The sequence below is a fragment of the Acomys minous genome, assembly GCF_964271855.1.
Source record: "Acomys minous genome assembly, chromosome: 15".
NCBI lineage: Eukaryota > Metazoa > Chordata > Mammalia > Rodentia > Muridae > Acomys > Acomys minous.
In genome coordinates this window covers 32,453,705-32,481,566 of record NC_140497.1, presented here as the reverse complement: position 1 = coordinate 32,481,566, position 27,862 = coordinate 32,453,705, and the positions used below count along the sequence as shown (strand labels likewise).

The 27,862-nt window shown below is 38.8% G+C and overlaps 1 protein-coding gene across 2 annotated transcripts; it reads left to right on the top strand.

Moving 5' to 3' along the window:
* Positions 1-26,834, top strand: LOC311584082 (uncharacterized protein). 2 transcript variants are annotated; one of them, XM_084758150.1, is made up of 5 exons: positions 1-105; positions 2,180-2,288; positions 5,543-5,635; positions 23,726-23,848; positions 26,661-26,834. In XM_084758150.1, the coding sequence occupies exons 1-5, from the start codon at positions 64-66 to the stop codon at positions 26,681-26,683; spliced, it is 390 nt and encodes a 129-aa protein (XP_084614276.1). In that variant the 5' UTR covers positions 1-63; the 3' UTR covers positions 26,684-26,834. The 2 variants fall into 2 exon arrangements, with proteins under 2 accessions (XP_084614276.1, XP_084614275.1); XM_084758149.1 differs by having other exon boundaries at positions 23,726-23,852.
* The last annotated feature ends 1,028 nt before the right edge of the window (positions 26,835-27,862 follow it).

The following is a 27,862-nucleotide window of genomic DNA, read 5'->3' as shown; positions in this document are numbered from 1 at the left end:
TCTCATGCATGTGGATCAACATCTCAGCTACTGCTCTGGAGCCATACCTGTCTCCACACTGCCATGCTTCTCACCATGATGGTCATAGACTTCCCCTCTGAAACTGTAAGCATCAGATAAATTCTGTTTTCTATATGATTCCTTTGTCAGGGTGTCTAATCATAGCAATAGAAAGGTAGCCAACACACACACACACACACACACACACACACACACACACACACACACGTGTGGAATGTATGTTGTGTATATAATTCTTGGGTATATTTAGGTGTGAAATTATTAAATCATAGAATGAGCACTTGGTCATTTTCAGTAGATATTATCAAATGTTTATTTAAGCAGGTTGTCCTGTTATTTATAACTGTAGCTTCACTGCCTTAGGAATGCTAGCTATTGTCTGTGTTTTTACATTTAGACACATGAAGAATATGCAATAGAATCATTCTGCCTTTAATTTTAATCTCTGTCATATATAATGACAATTGATACATGTATTGGGCCATTTTGATTTTTTTTTCTTTAAAGTGACAGTCATGTTTTCTGTATTTTTTGTTTTGTTATCTTCAAATTGATGTGCTGATATCACAAATCACAACCTATATCTTATCGTGGTGTGTGTTTGTGTGTGCATGTGTTTGTACAGGAAGAAACACATTTGTTTGTGTATATGTGGGAGTTAATAAGCAAATTTAAAATTGTTATGGAAATACAAAGGGTCAAGATGTGGGAAGGAAATTTTTAAAATGAAAATGTTGCTGAAGGACTTACATTTTTAGATTTTAGTATTAATATAGTTATACAATAACTAATTCTTTATGGCTAAGTAAACCAATGAAAAAGAGTAACCCATCTGGGTTCATGACCTAAACATCCAGAGGGAAAGAATGAGGTTTTCAATAAATGCCTCAGTATCAGCTGAAAACAAATACAGAAAATCTATTTTGAGCCAGGCATGGTGGCACATGCCTGTACTGTCTGAGGCAGAAGGAACTCAAAGTCATGGCATACCTGAGGAAATTAATAAGACAATTAGTCTCAAAGGTTAAAAAGTAAAAAAAAAAAAAAAAAAAAAAAAAAAGGTTAGGCATAAAACTCACTGGGAATGTTCTTGCCTAGTAATATGTGAGGTTCTGAGTTCAAACCCCAGAATGCAAATAAATGAATAAAAGGGAGGATAGAAGGACCTGAAGGAGACAGGAACTCCACAAGAAGACCAATAGAGCCAACTAACTGGGAGACTGAAGCAACCAACCAAGGGCCATGCATGGATTGGACCTAGGGCCCCTACACATATATATATATGATGGGCAGCTTGGTTTTCATGTGGGTCCTCTAGTACAGGGAGCAAGGCTGTCTCTGGCAAGGACTCTGTTGCATGATTTTTGATCACTTCCTCTTACTGAGGCTGCCTTGCCAGGACAATGAGGAAGAGGGTGCACTCAGTCCTGATGTGACTTGATGTGCTGGGGTGGGTGGGTGGGGGAGGGGGCTCCTCTTTTTTGAGAGGTAGAGGAGAGGGGAGAGGGGGAAGAAGGAGGAAGGGTGGTACAGGGACTGGAGGAGAGAGGGAAGGCACCTACGATTAGGGTGCAACGTGAAATAATAAATAAATTAAAAAGAAAAGAAAAAAAAAAACGTTCACCAGTCTTTCTCCCTCTTATCCCAGGCAGTGGCAGTGTCAAGCCAGAAAACAGTGTTTATCACAAACTCTCAGTGTGTAAGTAGAGCAAGCAATAGTTATTAGCTATCTACTTTCACATTAGGTCATCTTCCATCTCGATCTACTGATAAACGAGGGAAAGAAAAAAAGAAAAATAGTCTAGTACTTTGAAATCAGGTTAAGATTTACAGCTTTGTGAGGAGGAAGGTTTGTGAAGTGTTAGCTCCCCGCCATTCTGCACGGCAGACGTGTGTCCCTGTTAGCACGTAGGATGATACTCCTTAGTCCACTTTCCATCATACTGTGTAGACGAAACGTACTTGAGACTGGGATGTTGATCCGACTCGTTACTCTTTCATTCTCTGCTTACAGAAAGGTCCACAGTCAAAGACTGACCTTCTGCTCGCTGGTGTCCTGCTTCATCGTTTTAAGAAGCATTTGCTTAGAATACCTACATGGCTGGCACAGCGCCAACAGACATGGAATAACAAAATGAGATTTTTTTTTTCCCCAAAGGTTCCTCTCCAGCTGCTTCTCGGTATCACCCTTTACCCTCATTCCAGGGTGTTTTCAGCCCTGTGGCTAAAGACACAAGCTAAAGAATCTTGGCTTTTATTTATAACTGGTAAGGTAAGTAAACTAAAATATTTCAGGTTCAACTCCTTTGCCCCCGTGATGCGGAAGCCTGGAGAGCTGTGGCTGCTGCCTTTCTTATATATTATGAGCAGCGTGAAACTTCAGTTGAGAGTCTCAAGTCCAAGTACAGCACAATGCTTTATTTCATAATTTAAAAGTGTGTGTGTGTGTATGTGTGTGTGTGTGTGTGTGTGTGTGTGTGTGTGTGTGTGTGTGTGTGTCCGCGCGCTTTGTACACTAGATATGAATAGATAGTAAGCAAAGTAAGTCAGGACCAAAGAACACACTGCGTAATTTCACTCACTTACATTTCAAAATAGACCAAACTAGTCCTTGACGGTGGAGCCAGCACCAGCGTGGGGCATGGAGATGAGCGGCTAAAATCAGGTCAAGTAGCTGCTGAGGTGCTGGCCTTGTTCTCACTCTTAGCTACGTGCTAGCTGACTGGGATGTGTTTAATTTGTGTGATTTCTTTTTTTTTTTTTTTTAAATCTGTATAATGATTCCTACAAATTTACGTAGATGAGCTACGCTTCAACAGATAGTTTTTCAGACATAAAAAGAAGTGTTGGAAGTGGGTATGTGTTCGTTTGAAGAGCTGCTACTGATGACCTCTCCCACAGTTTGAACACCAGAATCTGCCACGGCAGCATGGTATCACAACACACAGGATTCCTAAATCCATGCCCATGAACCAGACAAGACGATAAATAAATGAGTGGGACTGCTTCTTCACAGTAAACTGTCGATGAATTAGAGCAGAAACAATAGATTTGAAGACACGGATATGTAAGCCAGTACTTGGGAGCACAGGCTTCTCTTCCAGAGGTCCCAGGTTTGCTCAGAAGGACCCTCACCGTGGCTCACAATCGATGGCAGCTGGGTAGGACTGTTTAATTCCTTCCCCTCCTTGGCAGCTGGCATAGTATTTTCTCAAACCATGGAAGCTAGACCACAGGGAAGGTGCTGTGATCAACTCACTGGGGTCTTGTGTCCTCAGTGTGTCGTGTCTCAGCAACAGGGTCCTACTCTCAGCCCCTGACAGGCAAGCAAGGCCTAAGTCGATAATATATATTGTTTTGGAAGTGACGTGAACTCCTCTGGCCAACTTCTCATTCCCGGTCTCATGGTTATGTTTAGTCTATGGTTCTTGTGAGAAGCACTGTAAACCCAAGTGGCTTAACTTCAATTGAGTTATATATTTGCATGTATACATATATGTATGTGTGTGTGTGTGTGTGTGTGTGTGTGTGTGTGTGTGTGTGTGTGTTGTGTATCATTTTAGGCAAATACAAAATAGTATGACACCTTGGAGTGTTAGCAAAAAAACCTTGGTGCTGTCCGTCCCTTGTCCTGCCTTCTCTTTTTATTTTTGACTGACTTCCTTCGATCAAATAATTTGAAGTAGAAAGACAAACCCTTAATACGGACGGCAGCTTCCAGTGGCAGCCCAGCTAAAAGTTGAAAGAACAAAGCTCTGCATTCGCTTTCATAGACACGTCTGTCCTCCTCTGCCCTCTTACTGATGCTGTACTCCTTAGCCTATATTAGGACACAACTTCCAGCCTCCAACTTCAATAAGGACTGAAAAATAGTGGCTCCTCAAGCATCCTCCAGGCCTTCAGTGTCACCTTGGTGCTGCTGCAATGGCCAGCCAACTGATCTAAGCAGCTACCAGACTGCCAGCCTCCCTAGTGTGAGACAGTCACTGTTGGACTACTCAGACAGTTTCGTGTAAGCCAAAGCAGTAAGCCCTCTTTTGATGTGTATTTCTCTGACTGGCTCTATTCCCCCTTGAGATTCTTGATTAATTGATTAATACAGGCCTACACATGAATACGATGAAGTGGATACACACACGTAGACTTACTTTTAAAATCTCTTTTTACTTTGGTTTCTGATATCTCTTTCTTCCTTTTCCACCCCAATCCCTGCCAATACCCCAACACTAGGTGAGAGAGAAGGAAGGCTAATGGGGAGAAGAGGCATAGTTCTCTTTAGCTACTTCCTGCTGTTTAGAGTCATTGGGCTCTTTGGGGCAAGTCCAATCTCCATCCTCAGGATATTCATCCAGCAACAGCAAGTGCTGTCCTCTCCTCCAACCCCGCTCCCCGCCCCGCACACTGCATGGTACTTTTTTCCAACTGGCAAAGACCACACCTCCACATGAGTCCGTTTCGTGTTGATAAAGATCACACACTCTCTCACAGGCTGTTATCAGCTGTGGGCAATCTGGAGCAGCCCCCATATCCTACACCTGGGATTAAAGCAAAAATATGTTTGCATAACTAAGTTTTTAAATAAAGCAAAACTTTCACAATGGGGAGGGAAGTGGTGGCAGGGGGGGTGAAGAGGACGAGGGAGAACAGCGAGGATGGAGAGAGACAGCATATTTAAGAAAGAAAAACACAAGGACTGTATTACACAGTATAGTCATATATATAAATCGCATAAATAGCATGTTATCCAATACAGATTTGCAATTCTTGATTTTATGTAACAATTGAAAATAATTTTAAAAATGAAACAAAAGGTAGATATTCACATCGAGGGTTTTTGTTGCTGTTATTTGTTGTTTCTTTGTTTTGTCTTTCAGGACAGGGTTTCTCTGTGTAGCCTTACCTGTCCTGGACTCGCTTTGTAGATGAGGCTGGCCTTGAACTCACAAAGACCCACCTACCTTTCTGAGTGCTGGGATTAAACATGTGCCTCCACCACTCCTGGCGAGAGAGATAACCTCAATCTCTTGATGGAGAGGCAACCAGATAAACTGAGAGAAATTCACATTCAGTAACATGATTTGTAGTACTGTTAAAAATATATATACCAGTGTCAGACAAGGTAAAGAATCTGAATTAGCCTCTTCTTAAAGGAGCCAGTGATGGCTGTTCCTGCCTGTCAACTTGACATACCCAGAAGAGGGCGCCTCAACTCAGTAACTGCTTCCTCATACTGGTCTATGGATATTCCTTTGAGGTGTTTTCTTGATTGCTACTAGAAGGAGGAGGACCTAGCTCACTGTAGGGAGTCCCACCCTCAGCAGCTGGTCCTGCATTATAGAACAAAGCTGTCTGTCCCCAAGCCTAGAATAAGCAAGCCATCAGCAGAGTTTCTCTGTGCTCCCCGCTTCTGTTACTGCCTCCAGGTTCTTGCCTTGAATTCCTGCCCCGACTTCCCTTAGTAATGAACCACTTCCTGGAAGTGTCAGAGGAAATAAACCCTCTCTTCCCTGAATTGCTTTAGGTCATGGTACAGATCACAAACCTAGAAAAGGATTCTACGACAAAGACCATAGAGACAAAATGATAATGTGTGATCCTGAAAGAAAAAATGCTGGTAAGAACATTATTAAACAAGTGGGTGTATAAGTATAGACTGAGGCTAGAAAATATTATATATTTCAAATGTAAATGTCAAATTCCCTAAATACGATATATACTAAGTATATGTGAAAATAGTATTTATTGAGAAATGCATATTAAATTACAAAAGATGAAGTGATATGATGCCTACCATTAATTCCTAAAGTTTGAGGAGGAAAAAAACTTTCATAATACGTGTATAGTTAATATAGGGAGAGGTAAAGGAACTACGGTAAGATGGAAGAGTTAGTGAACTTAGATGACATCATCACTGTTGCCTAGCAGCCATTGTGCCTGATGACATCATCACTGTTGCCTAGCAGTCATTGTGCCTGCATCCTTCTCTGCAGGCTAGCAGCATGTGACTATGTAAAATATACCTCTTTCCTGCCTGAGAAGGATTTGCTGTTAACTTGAACAGGTTTGGTAAGATTAGTTATTTGAAAGTCAGTGAGTTTTGAGTGGGACATCAGTAAAGTGGATGTTTGATAAAAGATTTTGAAGAAAAAAACAAAATGGTTTTAATAAGCCTTTATTTTTATCACATGCTTCACGCCTCTTGCAGATGATTGTAGGACCGAAGTAAATATAGATTGTAATCTGAAAGCACATTTGTTTTGTTTTGTTTTTTTAGTTGTGATGTACCTTGTGGTATGAACTTGCGCTATTAATATTACAATAAAATATAAAATAAATGTCAGAAAAACTAAACCACTTCTAGAAATAATTTGCTACATGTATAGTGAGACAGAAAATGGAGAAGTTTAGTTTAGAGGCTGCCTCTTATTACATAGCTATATTTCATTTTCATGGCTATTTTGAATTTAGGTTAGCTATAGCAGTGATTGTTTTAATTCATTAAGGAATCACAGTCATAAAAATTTTTCCTATACATTTTATAACACAAAATAGCTGATTGCTACATTGTCTTGGGCACATGCAAACTGTTTTTTTTTTTAGGCTAATAAGATAACCAATATTTTAGAAGATAAACAGTGAAAAAGCTTGAAGGGCCAAAAGAGAAACTATGATTCTTAATCAATTAAATCTATATACCATATCTGATAAAAATCATTTATGGAAGTGTCTTTATATGGAAGAAAAATTTTATAATGCTTAGATCTATTAGGAGAAATAATGATTTCCTATGGTTTGAAGCTATAAGAATGGAAAAGAAATAAATCATTCTCCCGTCTTCTATCATGTGTAAAGTCAGTTTTTAAAATGGTAAGACATTCCATCTAAAATGATTAAAAATATTTCTAAAGCTTAACACCAGCCTCAGATATATGTCACCTCTTATACAGTGACTATACCAAACAGAATATGAAGGAGTCATCCTTCAACTGGATCAGGGAGTGGGAGAGGCATCATTATTAATTATATAATTCCAACTCTTTCTGATGTAAATAAAAGAATTAAATCAACCGTTGGGGTCTTTTTTAATGTTATAAGTCTAGGAAAATAGCCAATACCTTAAAAGTACACATATTTTTCATGCAATAACCAAAATTTATAGCTGATGGCACCTTAGGAATAAAGTTCATGGTCAGCAAACTATTGCCCACCGACTATCTATACCCTATGAGCATATAAAGGGGGAGGAAATCCCCCTCAGTCACAGTCATAGGGGAGGGGAGTAAGGGGAAATGGTAGGGAGGGAGGAATGGGAGGATACAAGGGTTGGGATAACCATTGAGATGTAATAAGGATAAATTAATAAAATTAAATTTAAAAAGAAAAAGGAAATAAAATTGTTTGCTTTAACACAGCTGCGACAGCTTTCTCCTCTTATCCATTCTCAGTGGCCCCCAAACCTGCTAACTATCTGATTCACAGCCTTAAGCTACTGATGAAAGCATGAGACAGACATCGGTCAGGAGTTAAGAGACTGGGGCCTTGATTCTTGTCCAGATAGATATCAGACTTCTAGATTCTGGCCTAGGCAGAATTCTGGCCTTGGCATGTAGGGGAGGGGGGGCGCCGTGGGGGAGGGAGGGAGGGAGGGATTGAAGGGGGCGTGGCGGGGGACGGAGAGGTTGTGGGGGGCAGGGGAAGGAGGGGAGCAGAGGAGGAGAGAGGGGTGGAGGGGTGGAGCGGGGGAGGGCAGGCTGGGGAGGCGGCGCATAGGAGTGAGTAGGTCAGCTCCTGTGCCTCAAACCCAGCAAGCCAATGACACCCCATTTCTGGGACCCACTCTGACTACACTGGAGTTGCCTTCTTCCTCCGGCCTATAATAAAATTCCTGTCTACATCTATTCTCCTGTTGTCTAAGGAATTTGTTCCTTGATTTGGCAAACAAAGAACCCAGAAGCCACTGGTGTCACGTGGCTCTGGAGGTCGCTGATTTCTTTTGGACTTTACCTCTTGGAGCGAAGGAGGCAAGAAATAACTCTATTCTCAATGATGCTTCTTTTGTCCTAGTTTCACTATGTTGGTCTCCCCCAGGGAGAATTCGAGCTCACTAGTGTTTTGTAAACTTACGATGATTTAATGTAATTGTTTTTGTGTCTGTAACAGCATGGAGCAAAATTTAATCTGCCCCTAGTGTTCCTGAAAATAATTGAGTAGCAGAATTCTAGCTATTACACTTTTGATTTTTCTTTTGTTTGGTTTTTTTTAACTTATTGCATACTAAAATTACTATTTGGTGCATGCCTGTTTTAAAATGTGACTATTTGGAGGATGGCTTTTGGACTATACTGCAATACAAGAACAATTATTCTCTCTCTCTCTCTCTCTCTCTCTCTCTCTCTCTCTCTCTCTCTCTCCCTCCCTCCCTCCCTCCCTCCCTCCCTTTCTCCTTTCTTCATCCCTCTCTGTCTCTAATTTTAAAAAAGTAGTTAGTTCAAATGAGGGCAGTTAACTGTGGAATTTGGGACTGAAGAAAAGTTGAATATACAAAGACCTTAACTTATTCAGGTTTACCTGAAATATTAGTACACACACATTTGTGTGTGTATATAAATGTATGTGTGCAAGGATATACTTACCTATAAAGACATGTATGGATGTCAGAGTTGTATCTCCCGCCTTTTTTATTTGCTTGTTTTTATATGAGGTCTTTTGGTGAACTTAGAGTGCCTTGTTTCTTTTTTTTTTTAATTAATTTATTCATATTACATTTCAGTTGTTAGCCCATCCCTTGTATCCTCCCATTCCTCCCTTCCTCCCACTTCCCCCCTACTCCCCTCCCCTATGTCTGTGACTGAGGGGGACCTCTTCCCCCTGTATATGCTCATAGGGTATCAAGTCTCTCCTTGGTGACCTATTATCCTTCCTCTGAGTGCCACCAGGCATCCCCATTAGAGAGCCTTGTTTCAGCTGGACCAGTTGGCCAGTTAGTTCCTGGAGTTTACCTGTCCTCAAACACACCGCTACCTCCCGTGACCCCACCCCACCCACCAGCTCTAGAATTACACGTGTAGGAGCCAGATTACTCTGCTCTTGCCTGTGTGCTGGAGTTCTCAAATCTGGCTTGTGTAGCAAATGCTTTAGCCGCTAATCCATCTCCTCAGCCCGTGAAGTATTCATTCTGGGCATCCTATCTGATGCCATGGAGAGAATCTGGCTCCTTCAAATGTGAATTCGAGGAAACTAAAGCTGGGATTACAAAAATCTAGGAGCTGTGAGAGACTCTGATTTTATAGAAGAAATATTTTCAGAGAGATAATAAATATATAAAATACTTAACTGAAAGTGCAGTTTATTTACTTCAAAAACACTATTTAAATATGTAAGATAAAAGTTCTCTTAAGCTACAAAATTTTGTATTGATAAGAATTGTCACCATAAAAAGGTTGTGGAAATCAAATTTTATTCAATCTTAATAGGGATAGCTCCCACTCAAACTATGGCACCAGCTAAGGACAATACAGACCGTAAACTTCAAACTCCTACCGAGATCTAGCCAATGGACAGGACATTCTCCACAGTTGAGTGGAGAGTGGGGTATGACTTTCACATGTACTCTGGTGCCTTATATTTGACCATGTCCCCTGGAGGGGGAGACCTGGTGGCACTCAGAGGAAGGATAGCAGGTTACCAAGAAGAGACTTGATACCCTATGAGCATATAAAGGGGGAGGAAGTCCCCCTCAGCCACAGTCATAGGTGAGGGGAGTAAGGGAAAAATGGGAGGGAGGGAAGAATGGGAGGATACAAGGGATGGGATAACCATTGAGATGTAACAAGAATAAATTAATTTAAAATTTAAAAAAAATAAAGTCACTAGAACAGTTTAAAAAAATAAGGATAGCTGAAAATAAAAACATCTAAAAGTTATATGTTTATCAAAATAATCTATTAAAATTCTTTTTAAAAGCTGGATTATATGTACGAGGTTTGAGATTTTTGTTGAGGCTGTGACACAGAGGAAATAGTGAATATACATGTTTGTCAAATATCCTTATGCTAAATTTCTTTTTCATAATTATATTTACAGGGGGCACAACAACATTCGCATTCAATATCCAGGCTAGATAGTTCTGCACACAATGATAGTAGGAAAAAAATGCATATGTTAGTACATCTAACCAAAAATAGGAATATCTTGCATTTACACAGTAAATAAATTGTTAAAGTATGCTCTTTGTAAAATACTCAGAAAACTTCTAAACAGTTTCTTCCTGTGAAACTTCAAAGTGGAAAATGTTTAAAAATTAGTTTAGGCCTGGCTTATATGTACTTAACTTTACATGGCTGCTGGGTTCTGCTTCCTGTGATATATGTATGCTTTGTCAGTATTTTGAGGTGGTCTAATTTTTCTATTGGGATAATAAATTCATTATTCAACATTAGTTCATTGATAATAGATAATATATTTACTAACTTAATGTCACGAGATTAGATAATATAATGTTATGTGGTATACATGCAAGCTGTAAATTTATCAAGGTTTTATGTATTAATATGAAAAAATGTGTTCTCCTAGAATTGTCAGGCTTCTGGCTACTCAGAAAACTATATAAGACTTTCTACATGTGGTTCACTTAAGTATCTGTTTATGTTAAACTCTTTCAGGGAACAATTTTATGAGAAATCACTTTAACGTGATTTTAGTACATTTAATGGCTGTGACTAGAGATGTGTGTGGGCTGTATATATATCAATGCTACATATTATGCAAGAATTTGAAGAGCTAAAGACATGTAAACTTAATACATACAAACAGATCAATAATGGTCTCTTTTTTAAAATATATTTTATTAATTTATTCATATTACATCTCAATTGTTATCCCATCCCTTCTCTCCTCAATGATGTTCTCTTTTACATAATATACAATGGTCAATATCCTTTTCTGGATATTTCTGACATTTGTAACCAGTACTATTCAGATGAAAAACCCTCATTTGGGCAGTTTTGATATTGGAAACCCAGATCTACAACTATTTACCTTGACTAAAACCACATCTCGTTATTGTACACATGCAACCCACCTGTACATCAGTAAACGAGTCTCCTTGTGCATATTTACATGCCTCTCCACATTTGTAAGAAGTCTAAAATTTCTGGTTTTGTTGGTGCTATTAACTCAACAACCTGATCCAAAGAATCCAGAGTCCAATTTACTTCAAAGGTAGAGGGTAAATTAATACACACAGACTTACACGTAATTCTCCTGAGTAATGATGCTGATTTTCACTGGATCATTTATATATTAAATATATTTATTCCACAGTTATAGTATGTATGCCTTCTAAGATGCAAAGCTTGGAACTCTTTATTATGTTGGTATCCTGCAAACTAGACTTGTCAGTGGTGTTGTGACTGAAGCTGTCAAACAGAAAATGGAGCTCAGCCTCAATGACAACCTAATGTTGGCCACCTGTTTTCAGTAGGCTGCTTAAAGGTAAAAGCAATTTAGGAATAATTTTGGAAATAAGCAGGCTACCAAGATGAGACTTGATAGCCTATGACCATATAGTGAGGGAGGAGATGCCCCTTGATCTTAGACCTAAGGGAGGGGAATAGGGTGAAAGCAGGAGGGAGGGAGGAAGGGGAGGATACAAGGGATGGGATAACAATTGAGATGTAATCTGAATAAATTAATAAAATTAAAATTTAAAAAATAATTTTGGAAAGCAAAGACAGGAGATTTATTCATTACAGACACATAGAGCAGAGTAACAAATTGAAATGCCCAAATTGCCTCCCAAGTCCATTTTTCAGGCCCTGACTTGAGGTTTATGTTGAAGCAGAAGGCAAGAGGTATGGATAGCTAAGCATTTCTGATTAATAAACAGATTCCTGTACTGTTGGCGCTCAGCGTTGGGGCTCTAGGCCCTCCCACAAAGTTAGTCTGACAAGTTCTCAGAACTACAGAAAGTCTCTTTTTTGAAGAAAAGTCCCTCCTATGGCTGGCACCAGGTTTCATCTAATACTAGCCTGAGACTCCTATGTAAATCCAATTTCTTGGAGAATATTATTGTGATCATCTGATAGCCAGAAAAAAAAAAGAAGAAGAAGAAGAAGAAAAGGAGCTTGTCTCATTAAAATAAATTAACTCACTCCAGGGTGGTTCTATAACCTTTTCGAGACCCATGTTTTTGTATTCCTAATTGTACTATGACTTTTCTTTTCAGGCAAGGATAATTAGACCTGCTCTTATACTGTACAATAGTACTTTTTTTTTTTTAAGATACTGGACATTGGTCACTTAACTACATCTATAAACAAGTGTATAATTTTTAAGATCGTTTTCATTCTATAGTTGCTGTTGTTTGTTGTTATGAAATTTTATAACTGTTTTCCATTACATCCTGAAGAAATAGAGCATCTAATAAAAGAATCTAGGAGGCTTTTTGATTGTTTGTAAGTGAGTACATACGTGTATGAATGAGTTCCAACACACCTGTGCATGCATGCGCTGTCAGGTAGGAGGAAGGCAGCAGGCACCTGCTGCATCACCTTCTGCCTTACTTCTTTGGTTGGTACAGGATCTCTCACTGAACCTGTCTCTACTGTGATCTTAACTCAGGTCTTCAGACTTGTTGGGAAAAAAAACTCTTACCCACTAAGCCATCTCTCTGGCGTTCCATCTCTCTCTCTCTCTCTCTCTCTCTCTCTCTCTCTCTCTTTCCCTCTCCCTCTCTCCCTCTCTCTCTCCCTCTCCAACCCTCCCTCTCTCTCTCCCCCTCCCTCCCTCTCTCTCTCTCTCTCTCTCTCTCTCTCTCTCTCTCTCTCTCTCTCCTGTGTGTGTGTGTGTGTGTGTGTGTGTGTGTGTGTGTGTGTGTGTGCACATTGCTGCATATGTCTGCATGTTTTCCAGAAATATTAGAACATTGTTGGAGAAAATGTGGCCCTGAAAAATGGACTTGGAGGTTTTAGAAGCCAGGCCAGGGGCCAGTGTCCTTTTCCCCTCTTGCTGCCTGTGGATCTGCATGTAAAATTCTCATACTCCTGCAGTACCATGTCTGCTGGCATGCTACCAAGCTCCACACCGTGGTGACAATGGATTCAACCTCTGAAACTGTTAGAAAACTCACTTAAATGCTTTTCTTTATAAGAGCTCCCATGGTCATGATGTCTCTTCACAGCAACAGAACACTAAGATACCCTTAAAAAAAAAAAAAAAGATTCTCCCTCTCCTAGAAGCTACCATTGCCAACAGTGTTTTCTTAGCTAGGGGAGGAACTTCATGTCCACTTTTCCTCTCCATGAGGTCCAATTAATTAACTGGTCATCTCCCCTTCTCCCCACCCCAGACAGGGTTTCTCTGTGTAGCCTTGTCTATCCTGGACTCGATTTATAGACCAGGCTGTCCTCAAACACACAGTGATCACCTGCCTCCGCCTCCCTAGTGCTGGGATTAAAGGCCTGCACCACCACGCCTGGCTTCTTAACTGTTGGTATTAATTTCTGCTCTACTGAGGTAGAAAATACCCAGACTTGAGTGATAATATTTTAGTTTGCCAATTTTTTTTATGGTCGTTTGTGTCAAGATCTAAGAAGACTCTTGGCTTGGCCTTAGGCCCATCTTTTATAGCCACAATTGCTACCAAAATAGTAAGACACCGAGTACCTTGTAAATGTGATAAAATGTTAATTCTTCAGTGTTCAGAGGAAATAAAAAGAATCATTCATACTTCATACACTCTACTTCTCTAGGGTAAAATAAAAGGAGACCATATCATAGAAGTTACAACCTGCATAGGAGAGTCACCCAAGGCATGCACCTCCAAGCAGGAAGCTTATGGCTCATTAACACTGTTCTGGGTAATATGATCTCCTCATTCATGCAGTTGAAGTGAAAGAGAGGTTAATTAGTATGTATTTCTTAATTACCAGGGTTTTTAACTATATAAATGATCCTGATAAATCTTGGTTTGAATATGTTAACTAGCATTACTTATATTTTCAGTTATAAGAACTAAGCAAAAGACTTAAAGAGAAATTTATCAAGTGATATGTTTGTCAAACCATTTTCTTTATATATATTTTAAACATACAGCATTTAGAAAGGTATGAGAATTCCATTGTGCCTCCTTTTTTTGTTTTAATACCAGTGAATATAGTCAATGAAATAGTTCATTCCTTTCTCGAGAAACATATTTCCAAAGAATTTGACATGATAAAACGTTATGATAAAAAAAAAGAGATTAGTTTGTCTATACCCTTTTAAGCAATTTATTTATGTTGACATGTGTGCACATGTGCAAGGATGCCCATGAGGCCCAAACTGGGTTCCCTGGAGAAGGTATCACAGACCATTGTAAGCTTCCCAATAGAAGTGTTCTGGGCTTGGGTACTCAAAAAGAGCAGCAAGTAATCATAGTCAATGAGCCATCTCTCTACCCTAAATTCTACATTCCTTTTTTTTTTCAATGGGTGAGTTTATTAAATAAAGAGTAAGTAAAGGAATACTAGCAACTATCAGGTAAAAGAGAAGTGCCAGATAGCAAGAAACAAAATCCTCAAGTCAGGTGCTTCCAATATCCAGCTTCAACTAGAGTTGCTAAGCTGAGAGAGCAAATAGCATTTAGCATCCTCAGATCTGGAGGCTACAAACATCCAGCAGAAACTGACTGGGGAGCCCTTGTTGGAGCAGCTAAACAGGAGCCCTGATGAAGAGCTGAAGGTGGAGCAGAGCATCCCTTCCCGGGAGGCTTTACATGAAAGAACTAGTAATATGCAGCAGATTGATAACATCATCACTTTGGGCACTGATAATCATCCAGCAGGTATGACCAGGGAAATCAAAGCCATCAGCCAGAGTTACCAAACTGAGCTTCTGCTTCACGGGTGAGCTTTGCATGGCTGAACTGCTGGCTTCATATCATGGGAGGAACAGCAGAACCCTCTGTTAGAAATGGCTTACCTTCCAACTCTTCTCGGGAATGCAGTAATTTTTGTTTGGTTCATCCTGCTTCTCTTCTTTCCCTATAACAAAGGGAGGGGACAGTCTACTCTTAAGCGGGGGACCTTGAAGGAGACTTTGAGACAAGCATGCTCAAGTCTGAAGTGGGGTAGAGGGCACCGCTTATCAGGGAGTTCAAACAGTGCAAGACCATTTACCAACACAATATACATTACAAGAGGTATCATCACTTCTTGACTCAAAATTTTTCATTTTATTCAGTTGTGGAGTGGTGATAACCTGTTCAATTTCTATAACTTAAATAGTGTTTGTATTGAATTTTGAGCACTTCAATGTATTTTAATCATAGTCTCACACCCGCCAACTCTTCCTAGAATCTCCCCCACCTCCAAGCCCCCAAACTCCACCTCCTTATCCCACCCCACCTCCTGTGTGTATTGGCCAACCAGTTCTGTGCGTGAGGCCTGCCCTGGTGTCATATCATTAAGGAAAACTGACTTTCCCTCTACAGAGAGCAATCAAATAACAATAGTTCCTTAGCTAGAAGTGAGACTTCATACCTGGGTACCCTACTCAATGCTAGGACTTTGTCTGACTTGATCACGCATAGGGCTTGTACATGCTGTCACAATTACTGCGAGTTCACATATGCATCTGCCTTGTTGTGTCTAGGAAAGACTGATTCTTGAAGGAATTCCTTGCCTCTGATCCTTCAAAGTATCCTACCCCTCTCTTCCATGTAGATCTCTGAGCATTGGAGACATCCCATGTGAGGATGAGCACTCTCAAGTTCTTTATTTTCTGCACACTGACCAATTTGTGGGGCTCTGTGTTAACTGTCGTCTACTGAAAGAGGAGGATTCTCAATGGGCATATCAATAACTCATTAGGAATCCTTTTAACCATAACCAAAAGCTCAACTAAAAGGTTATAGGTCAATATCTATGATGAACATAGATACAAAAATTCTCATTACAACACTCACTTGCAAACTGAACATATAAGATCACCATGATCAAGTCAGCTTCATCCCAGAGATGGTTCAGCATTCATAAACTGATAGACATAATCCACAGAAACCACACGATCAAGTAATTTGATGCAGATGAATTAGATGCAAGTAATTAGTTGGTTACATGATAAAAGACTTATGGGAAACATGTTACATATAGCACAAAAAAGTGATTGATAACAAGCCCCTAACCAACATGTTGTAAATAGAAAGTCAAAACATGTTCAGTGATTTAACTATGGGGGCTGGGGTGTTAGCTCCATGGGTAAGAGTGATTCCTGTGCAGTCAAAGGACTCTGAGTTCAAATTGCCACCACCTATGTAAAAAAGCAGGGCATGTTATAGCTGCTTGTTATCCCTTATGAGAAAGAAACAGCCAGATCCAAAGAATGAGCTTCCTATCTCATCAATAAGGTAGACAGTGATAGAAACAGACACCTGGCATCCACCTCTGGTCTTCATATTCACGGGCCCAGGTAGACACACCCACATGTCCTCAGGCATGCATGCACCAGGCACACTGCACACATGAATGAACTGCCAATATCAGATATATAATTCTACGAAAATATATCTAGAAGAAAGGAAAATGAGTGAGAGCTGAAAAAGATAAGGACGGGCAAAGCAGGAGCTTATTGTAGATATACACCCACCCCAGGCCTGGTACGTGAATATGGGATGTGAACACTTCATTTGGGATATGAAACTGAATGCTTGAGGAAGCTGCAATATTTCTTGCCTGAGTGACTATGTGGATGGTGAAGTTATTAATTAAGAAAGAGAATATAAAAGAAGCAGCTGATGCAGAGTGGGAAGAATAATGAACTTGGCTTTGAAAACACTGAACTTGTCTGTGGTAGCCTTGCAAGAATCATCCCAGAAGCAATGTGTGGGACATTTAAGTTAATTGAATGGGCAGAACTCTGAGCCATAAATTTGGAGATCATTTGCATATAGTTCATATCACCCAGCAAGATATTTTAAAGTGAAAAGAGGCCTAAGGAGGTAAACACATGTGCTTCGCTGAAGAGGAAATCAGGAAAAGAAAGAACACAAATGGGTGAGCTCCACATACATGAGTGAAACAACAAACAGATGCTGAACTCCCAAGCAGGTCTCTTGTTGCTCATACCTTCTCTGCAGCACCTCCCCTCTGGGATCCCGCTCTCTCCCAGATAGCACTGATGGGTGTGTGGACCATTTAGTATCCCTAGCTGCCTCTTCTTTCACATTTTCATCTCTTGTCTCCTCTCAAATGCACCAAACAGGAAGTTTACCTTCTCTCTTGTCATGTACAGAAGAATTAGAATGTGTGTGTGTGTGTAGTTTTTAAAGATTAAAAAAGAATTTCTAAATATTCCTTTTAAAGGGAAGAGCTTTTTAAGAATACAAATAATGAGGACATGGTAATAAGTAAATGCAATCTTTTTTAATTAAATGTATTTATTTATTCATTTTATATCCCAATCGGAGCACCTTCCTTCCTCTTCTCCGAGTCCCACTCTCCCACCTTCTTTCCTCACTCTCCCCTTCTCTTCTCCTCAGAAAAGAAAAGTCTCCTCTTAATATAAACCCACTCAGGAACAGCAAGTCACATAAGAACTAAGCACATGCTCTTCCACTGAGGCTAAACAAAGAAGCTCAGTTAGGGGATGGTGATCCAAAGGCAGGCACTAGAGTCCATGCCAAAGACAACCCTCCTCCACTTGCTGGGGGACCCCCATGAAGATCAAACTGCCCATCAGTTACATATGTTTAAGTTGGCTTAGGTCCAGTCCACACATGCTCTTTGGTTGGTGCTTCTGTCTCTTTAAGCCTCTATGGGTCTAGGTTAGTTAACTCTGTTGGTCTCCTTAAGGAGTTCTTATCCCCTCCAGGACCTTCTTCCCCCCCCCCCCCGCAACTCTTCTATAAGACTCCATTAGCCAAACTAACTAAAAGGCAGAGAGACAAGATCCAAATCAACAAAACCAGAAATAAAAAGGGGAATATTACAACAGAAGCTGAGGAAATCCAAAGAATCATTAGGTCTTACTTCGAAAACCTGTACTCCACAAAACTGGAAAATCTAAATGAAATATACAATCCTATTGATAGATTCTACTTACCACAATTAAATCAAAATCAGGTTTAAAAAAAAACACAACTAAGTAGTCCTATAACCCCTAGGGAAATAGAAGCAATCATTAAAAATCACTCAACCCAAAAAACATCCCAGGTCCAGATGTTTTAATAGCAGAATTCTACCAGATTTTCAAAGAAGAGCTAATACCAATACTCCTCAAACTATTCCACAAAATAGAAACAGAAGGAACATTGCCAAAGTCATTTTATGGGATCACAGTCACCCTGATACCTAGACCACACAAAGACTCAAGAAAGAAAGACAATTTCATACCAATTTGCTTAATGAACATTGATGCAAAAATACTTAATACAATATGCACAACCTGAATCCAAAAACATCATCCATCATGATCAAGTAGGTTTCATCCTAGGGATTCAGGGGTGGTTCAATATACAAAAATCTATCAATGTAATCCACCACATAAACAAGCTGAAAGAAAAAAACCACATGATCATCTCATTTGATGCTGAAAAAGCATTTGACAAAATTTCAACACTCCTTCTTGTTAAAAGTCTTAATGAAATCAAGGATATAAGGCACATACCTAAACATAAAGCCTATATACAGCAAACCTATAGCCAACATCAAAGCAAATGCAATCTTAAATGTTCTTCTGTAACTCTTCATGATGTCTGAAATACCTATAGTCCTTAGTGTCTAAATTTTCAGTTTTCATTAAATATGTCCAAGCTCTCAGGTTTGCAGAAGAATGTTAATTCAGAGCATGGCTGTTCTGACAAGAGATCACATCCAAAGATCTTCTAGGTCTATGTGATCCAGCTGGAATACAAACATGCCTTTAATCCAGGAGACAGGGGAAAGAAGATCTGAGTTCAAGGCTAGCCTGGTAAAGAGCAAGTATCAGGTAAGGAAAAGGTTAGAGCCAGGAACAGTGATATATGCGTTTAATCCCAAATGATGGTAGTTAGTTGGTATAAGGAAACACCCATATTTGAAAGTGATATCTAATTGAGTGCCAGGAAAGGTGACAAATCAGAGAAGATTTGACAGAATAGGATATGCCCAGCTCTCATGATAAGAGAATGGAAAGGGAAGCCACTTAGCTTGCAGAAAGAGAGAATTCAGGTAAAGATGGAACAGGCCAGAAAATGAGAAGCCAGAAGATTAGAGAAGATTGTTGCATTAACTTGAGGCCAGGCAGAGCAATTCCAGGCTGAGAGAGAAGCCAGATTAACTAAGTCAGCTGGGAAGAGTTTGAGCCAGAATAGCTGAGTTGAACCAGCCAGCCCAGAGCTCATTAAGCAGTAAAGTCTCAGAGGCTAAATCATTCTAGGCCTAGATTAGGTTGCATGGAAGCCTAGGTTAGCAGAAGGAGGCAGTTAGCCTCTCAGACAACAACTGAACCTGGGGAATAAAATTGCTTTCACAATATTTTCCCTGGAGGGTCTCAAAACTAGACTCTGTATTAAGCATCTGCGCCCATTGAAGCTTCATAGGTGTCTCCAAGGTTGTAACATAACCAATGTTCTGTTACGTGAAGGTAAAAAAATACCCATCTCACTTCTGACATAAAGCACACTAGCAAACACTAAGTACCAAAAGGAGTGTCGATAAATTTTCTCTTCTGTGTCTTGTTTTGGTGTCAACACTAATAAACACTTACTCATTGCCTCCTTCACAGAACTTTGAAGGAAAGATGCCATCGATGTTTTCAGTCACCTGGAAGCTTACTAACAGATACTCATGTGACCTGCATCATTCATGGTCCACTACCAAGTTCTTCGGCTGCTGTTCCTCATCAGAACAGGGCAGCTCCTAGGACAGCTTCAAAAAAAGCTTTTAGTTCCAATTGGTCCAGCCTTTCAGCCTGTCCCACACAGAATTTCTATCAATCCTGGAATTTCTCAACATTCAGAAACTGGACCACAAGTGCTATTCCTAGCTTGTTTAACCATTTTCCCCAATTTTATTTGGGCCTCTACAAAAGTATTATTCGTCCCAAGTCAGACAGAAGAAACCTTAAGAGAACAAAGCCCCATTTCTCTTAAGTGGGGTTTGGTAGGTTTTGGCTACTTTCTTGGGCTATAGATGTTTATTTTTATTGGGAGTTGGTTATAAGTTATTATTTGTTTTATTTAGAGAGAAAATGGGGTTGGACTCAGGGATGTCTCTCTTTTCCTTTTTCATTTCTTTTATCTTTCTTTCTTAGGTTTGGAGATAAGGGTTGAAAAGAAAAAAGGGGTAGTATAGAAATATATAGGGATGATATAACAAAAAATAGATTATTGAATCCACTCTTCAACTTAAGGCCTTAATTGTTACTCACAAGATTACTTTTGATTCATTGGTATAGAATTTTATATATTGATGTAAAATAAATTTAACTTCAATACATTGATATAGAATTCAAATTTAAGATTATTCTTCACATACATTATATATATTTTTACTCTTATATGAGGTATTGTACCCACACAACTCAATTTTAATACAAGGTTTACTTCTAATACTTTGAAAATGCTATTGAAGTTTGTTTAAGATAATTAATACAAGTTAATTGTCAGTTGATCAAATCATGGTCATGTCAAATACTAGTTTATTTTAATCACAATAATATACATCTAGGTGTAACAGATAGATATGATTCTATAAATAGATAACATAAAATGGTTAGATAGGGTCTTCAAACCCCTCAGAGACCTACAGAATATGGCATTTAAATGTTTTTATTTATTTTAAAATTTATTTGACAATACGACAAGTTAACTCCTGGCAATACTCAGCCTATCTCAAAGAAGGTGATTAGCACCAAAGAATTTCCTTATGGAGATGGCTTCAAATGTGGTAAACAAGCCACCGAGGCATAGTGTCCTCAATTCAGCCACAGACAGAATTCTGCCTAAAAATGGGCAAGCTTGGATAAAGGAAGAGTTGATGGCTAAACTCTGCCAAGACAGGGTAAACAAGTCCTCAATACTTCCTGCCTCAAAAATTTGTCGTCAAATATACTGGGCCAGAAGGCTGAAGATGATGTTCCAATGTTATAGAGTTTTGGGTGACTGTTCAGGCAGCAAACTATCTCTGTCATCTTCTCATTTGGAAAGCTACTAACCTGCACTCCTGGCATACTCAGGTCATCAAGTTTATTCATTCTCAAGTATCTGATGGGGGTTGAAGAACAGATAGTTTAGTTTTATAATTAAGCTTGTTTAGGGGCTAAGATGTTTTCAGGTTTAGATAGATGTTTTAAGTTGATAGAGATGAGATATTATAGATATTGATTTACATTCATAAATTTATACTCACCAAGATAGGAAAGATGTTCTCTTCTTTCAAGGTTGCCAAATACAAATAGCCAAAACACTAAGAATGTACCATTTATATAATTCCTGATTATTTTGTGGTTCTTCTTGTTGTACGTAGTTTATTGTTTATGTGTATAATGATAAAAATGTATACGTAAAAAGAGATGACAGAGGGGGAAATGGGTAGCAAAATCATTACAGAGCATATAAAGCTAAAAATATAAAGGTTATTCTTGCTCAGGCCAATAAATGTCAGCTGTCAGGGAAAAAAACTAACTATTAAACAAGAAATAGAGTAAACCATAAATGGAAAAAGCATTATATATATAATAGTAATTATATACTTTATATAATCATGGTTTGTGGTTTATTATATAACACTATATAATAAGTATAATATAATTATATGTAATAGTAATTACTACTAGGTAAAATTTCTGTCTTTATGTAGAATATGATTTATAAAATATAGCAAATGTCATTTAAAAGATGAGTATTTAACACTCAAAATTTTTATAGCTTATGTGCTGTTTTCACAATTGATGAAGAGTTCCATCTCAAGTGGAATGATCCATGGATAATCAACATATCTTTTCATTAGTTCTTACTAAGGTGGAATTGGCCAAATGAATTTGTGGGATTAGGTAGAAGACTATTTAGCTTGGTCAACCTCATCATCAGGTTACTTAACCTACCTCTGCCTCAATTTCCTCATGCCATATGGAAGATAACAGTATCCCTTCTATGGAATGTCCTGGAAGTAATTGGATGCTGCTTATATAGCATGTGGCATAACTTTTAGCAGATAATCTACTATCAGTTTTACAGCCATATTCACCTGAGTGAGACATCTATGGCCTTTCATATTATACCATAAACTATCACATCAAAATAAGATAGGCAGGAGAGAAAGAAAATCTGCCTCCTCCATGCTCCACAATTTAATCTTTCCTCCAAGTCTTTTACATGTCATGATGACATATGGCATCTAACTTGAAAGTCTATGTATAAGTGCATTTGAAATAAACCTTGAGGTTATATATAAATGCACTGGGAATATATGTTAAGAATATACATACAGATGCTGAAGACCAGCCAGATCTTGTGTTTATGAAGCTCTAGATGATTTCAGTTATGTTTGTTTTGTGAGATAATCTCAAGTCCAGTTCCTGATAGGCAAATTCTATAATTATCTTTTAGCCTAGGTAAGCTGGACTGTCTCAGAAGTGGCAAAAACCAAAGGTGTGTATAGTAGCAAATCAGTACACCTGAAACACCTAATATGATGGAAGTAGGATGGGCTGGGCTATCAAATTATCTCAATATTTGGCTGACTAATGTTCTTGAACTTATGTTTAGAATGTTTTTCTATCTAGCTATTCTATTTGATCTATAAAATAATAGTCATCCATTATATAAACCCTTAAAAAGATAAGGTTTAGAAAGAACTAAAAGCATCCCTAATTGAATATTCCAAAAACACTATAAATGCCACTTACCCACTCTAATCAAGGCTCATCATTTTAGCAAATAAATGAAGAGGATTTCATTGATGTAGTTATCACATATTAAGTTGTATTCATATTCCTGTCATGTATTACAAACTACAGAATTGGTTTTTGTGTGTGTGGTTGGTTTTCATTTTTGTTTGCTTGTTTGTTTGTTTGTTTTTGAGATGGGGTCTTACTCTGTAGCCTTAGCTATCTTGGAATACCTTATATAGACTAGGATGGCCTCAAACTCACAGAAATCTACCTACCTCTTCTTCCTAAGTTCTACACCTAAAGTTGTATGCCACCACACCCAGCAATATAAATCTTAAAAAATCAAAACAAAAAAAAAATAGGAGAGAGATAGTCCTAAATGAAAGTAGATTTCAAACATGTAGCGTGAACACTGGGTCTCACATTTTTTAGTTGAGTGTTATCTTTCAATTTTTTATATTTTCATGTGTTTACATATAAACATCAAACAAGTTTTATTTTCTCAAATTATCAAAGAACAGGGCAAAAGACAATTAAGCAACTTGTTTATTCAGTGAGGGTTCAGATTAAATTCACAGCCATCTTTCAAAATGTGAAGAATACATTTATTCATCAGTTGTGTAAAGAAGTGTTTATTTCCCATTTTTAAATTGAAAAGTGAAATCTTAGACATTTGCTCATTTATAATTTTAAACTGTATTTTTTAAATAACTTGAACAGCATTAGCTGGGAAGATAAATGTTTTGAGTGATTCACCTAACTCTAATCCAGGTATAAAACTTAGAGGCCCTCAGGTTTTCACACAAAGCCACAGACGTAAACACTTTCTGTTCTCTCCTAATTCCAATGACAGGGTATAACTGCTTTGCATTCCAAGAGATCAGATTCCTCTGGGCAGGAGGTACCAACTGCTTGAGGAACATTTTCATCACTTCTGATGGATTCTTCACTGCAAAGACGTTATCCTTCAGGAGCAGTGAGTAAGCTTTTTGTCAGCCAGATCTAAACTTCCTCTACTTCATCTCTGACCCCCTTTTTATTTTCATCTTACATATTCACTTTTTAAAGATTATAATACAATTACATTATCTCACCCTTCCCTTTCTTCCTTCACATGTACTTCTTCTTGTTCTCGTTCTCATTAATGGCTCCCCTTTTTAAATTGTTACTATGTATGTATATATCCAGACTTTTGGCCAAAACACTGGATGTGGAACCTGAGCTCGACATAGTGGCTTTGGGGATAACTGTGAATGTGGAGGTTCAGACACACTCACTGGAAAGAGTCTGGAGAAGGATGTGGGAGGTGTGGCTGGATGGAGAGATCAAATATAAAGCAAGATGGACCTCTGCGGGGAATCACAAGTTTAAGGACTTCTTAACACTTTGCTGTCTAGTGATAAAATTCAACACACTGTTCTAATTTGACAATAACTTTGAATTTTCATCCGAAGCCAAGATGCTGCTATATCTCATATAATAGCACAAAACTCCCTAAGTAATCTCCCAACATGTATTTCAACCTAACCCATTAGGAACTCTTCCTTATACTACCTTTCTTGGAACCTTTGTTGTATATTAAACAACCCTAAATTCTAATCCTTAAATTTGGCTTTCCTCATTTCACATGGTCTGACCTCCACTTAAGTCCTTGGTGCCTGTCCAGTCACCTTCCTTGCTTTTAACTTTATCATCCTACTTCGCCTCTCATAGATCCTATAAAAGCCACATTGTAAGATTTTCCATGTGATTTCCAGCCAATCCATAAGAAGGAATTCTTCCCTGAAACTTTCTCCCTTATGTATTTATACTACCTCACTCCTTCATTGCCAAACAGTGGACATGGCTTTAATCCCAACACTCAGGAGGCAGAGGCAGGCAGATCTCTAGTTAGCGTGGTCTATAAAGCAAGTTCCAGAATAGTCAGGGATACACAGAAATCTCATCTCAAAAACCAAAAACAAAACAAAACTCATATTTGAGAGCACAAGTTCTGGTAGAGATCCACAATATGCCATACTATGTATCTATGTAACTTATATTTTATATCCTCAGAAATATCAAACATATCATCAATACATTTTCAGGGTATTTAATGAATTAACAGTATGATGTTCCTTCTGTGTTATAGAGTGTTTTTCATTTTTTGTGCTGGCACGTTTGGTTCTTTTTTTTTTTTTAAACAGGAGAAAAAAAAAAGACAGTGATAAGGAAATATTATTTAGAAAAGATTTTAAAATATAGTTTTTAGGCTAATTCATTAGTTTTTTTCTTTTTTACCTACATTTAAAAAAAAAAAAGATTCTTCTATCATACAACACATCCGTACCACAGTTTCTTCTCCCTCCACTTCTCCCAGCTCTGCCTCACCTCTCCTCTTCTCCAGATCCACTCCTCATCCCCATGCTGATTTCCTCTTCAGAAAAGATAAGGACAAAGGGTGCAACAGCCAAACAGGAAAAAAAAAAACAAGATTAAAACAGACAAGGAGAAAGACAACAAAACCCAATAAGAGGAAAAGAGTCCCAAGAGCAGACAAAAGAGTCAAAGACATGCCCACTCCCACTGCTAAGAGTCCCACAAAAATACCAAGTTAACAGCCTTAACATACATGCAGAGGACTTGGTGTAGACTCGTGCAGGCTCTGGATTTCTGTTGCAAACTCTGTCGGCCCACATGAGCCCTGCCTAGCTGATTCTGTGGGCCATGTTCTCCTGAGGCACTCCTTTCCCTCTGACTCCTTTCCTCCTCCCTTCCATCATCTTCCCTGATCTCCAGTGGGAGGGACCCAATGAAGACCTCCAACGTAGACTTTCTCTCTGCATAATGTCTGGCTATGGGTCTCTGCACCCAGTCTTATCTGCTACTGGAGGAATCCTCTCTGATGATGACTGCAGAAGGCACTGATCTATCCGTTTAGCAGAATGAATTTAGAAATCATTTCATTGATTTTTTTTCCCTATTCATTCAATCACTCATTCACTTATTTGTTTATTTATTTATTTATTGCCAACTGTATTTGGTTCTACCCTAGGTATCCAGGATATCCAGCCACTGGTTCCTAACCACACAGGCAGGGGTCTCTCTCTCTCCTGGCATGGGCCTCAAATTTGAACAAACATTGGTTGGCCACTCCCATAAGTTCTGCCCCACCATAGCCCCAGCACATCTGCAGGCAGGACAGATTGCATGTGGAGGATTTTGTGGCTGGGTTGGTACATTTTAGCGTAGCTGGGGTTCAGTATTCTATTAACAAAACCAATTCTCAGAGCAATGACATCCGGCTTTGACATCAGGGACTGTTTTTTCTGGAGACTATCACTGGGAAGCTTCTGTCATTTCTAAATTCACACAGTGGGGACAAGAACTGAGACTAAGGGCCCCTGATGTAGAGGAAGGAAAGGAGTAAGCCTCCCAACACTCCAATTATTTTACTGCACACAAATATTGTAGCAAAATGTAATACCAGTGAAAGGCTTTTCATATAATTGCTTTAACAGATTTACTTATAAAAAACAAAACGAAAAACACTAACAACTTTGTGGAATTCTGAGTTAGAATGACAGGCAGGTTTTTATTTTTAATTTAAGAGCCAGTCTCAGGTATTTTTCCCCTTAAATTTCATTAAGATCCAATTCTACAAGCTGTGCTACATAAATAGGGGTAAGAAACGCCACTAATCCTACAAGCTGCACTTCTCAGGTCTTGGGGGAGGATGTTTTAAAGGAAATGTGATTCTTACTCTTTCTTAGATAGAAATCTTACTATTCTTTATTACGTTTTTACAGAGCACATCATTTGGTGCCTCTGAGCCCTTGTATAAAATAGAATCATACAGTAATATGACAATGGAATGAAGCGGGATTTTAAAATTTTGTGAAATTTTCATGAATATGAAACCTGTTCACTGCTTTCAAATCGATGCCTTTATTACCTGCCCTGCAAAATCTGCTGTCAGGATCAGCTGGAATCTAAAATTAAACTCCTCTGAACATTAAGTCGTTGCCATTCAATAAAATAAATATAATAAAGTGATATTCTAGATATATTGCTTTGTGGACCCAACTGTAAAATTATTTCAAATGTGAAATAGCTGCCCAATTTATCTTAAAAATTGTTTTGGCTGACTGGAAATGCAGACATGTGAATGAAAAGGAGAAGGTCAGTGTGTGGAATTAAGTTCCACAGTCATCCAGCCCCCTGAACCACCACAGCCGTGGGGAGTGGTGCACAGTAGAGCTGTCAGCCTGATAAACCTACTGTGCGTCCACCATGTCTACTGTGAAAGCCACAGACCACATGTGGCTGGTGACACCTGACATATGATTACACCATAGAGAAATTTGTTATGTAAGCTAATCTAATTTTAAGGTATTTTTGCCCTCGTGGCTAGGGACTACGGAGTTGGACAAGTCTATAGAAAAATTAAAGTTTCACTTAGCAGCACTTCTCTCTTGTTATCCAAGTCCTCCACTGAGTTTTGACAACACTTTTTATTTTAATCAAGATGTTCTGTTTGCCACGTAGTCTTTTCTATAGCCCGTAATTTTTACTTCTAAGTTTGAAACACAATGAAGATCTAGACACACACACAAATAAATGTTTTGTTGAATGCTAGAAACATCTTTGTGTTTCTATCTTTACTCAAAGGTAAATGTGGCCTGATATTCATGGAGCCAGGGTAATACTGGTCCAGAATAAGACCAAGGAAAGGAGACACACGTAAAGCTCCTCACACTGTTCTGATGAATCAATGTCCTTCTTGCTTTCTGTCTTAGGAATTAGCACCTTGCTCTCCTAAGTTTTGAAGATGAAGGAATCCACACAGAAACAGAAAAGCTTTTTGTTCTGCACATTATTTTCAAGTGACTCTTTATGGGGAAAAAAACCTTATTTGTGGAGGGCTGGACAGGTACGAACACATAGTGCTCTTGCAGAGGAGAGAAGTTCAGTTCCTAGCGCCCTGATGGAGTGGCCAGTAGCTCCAGCT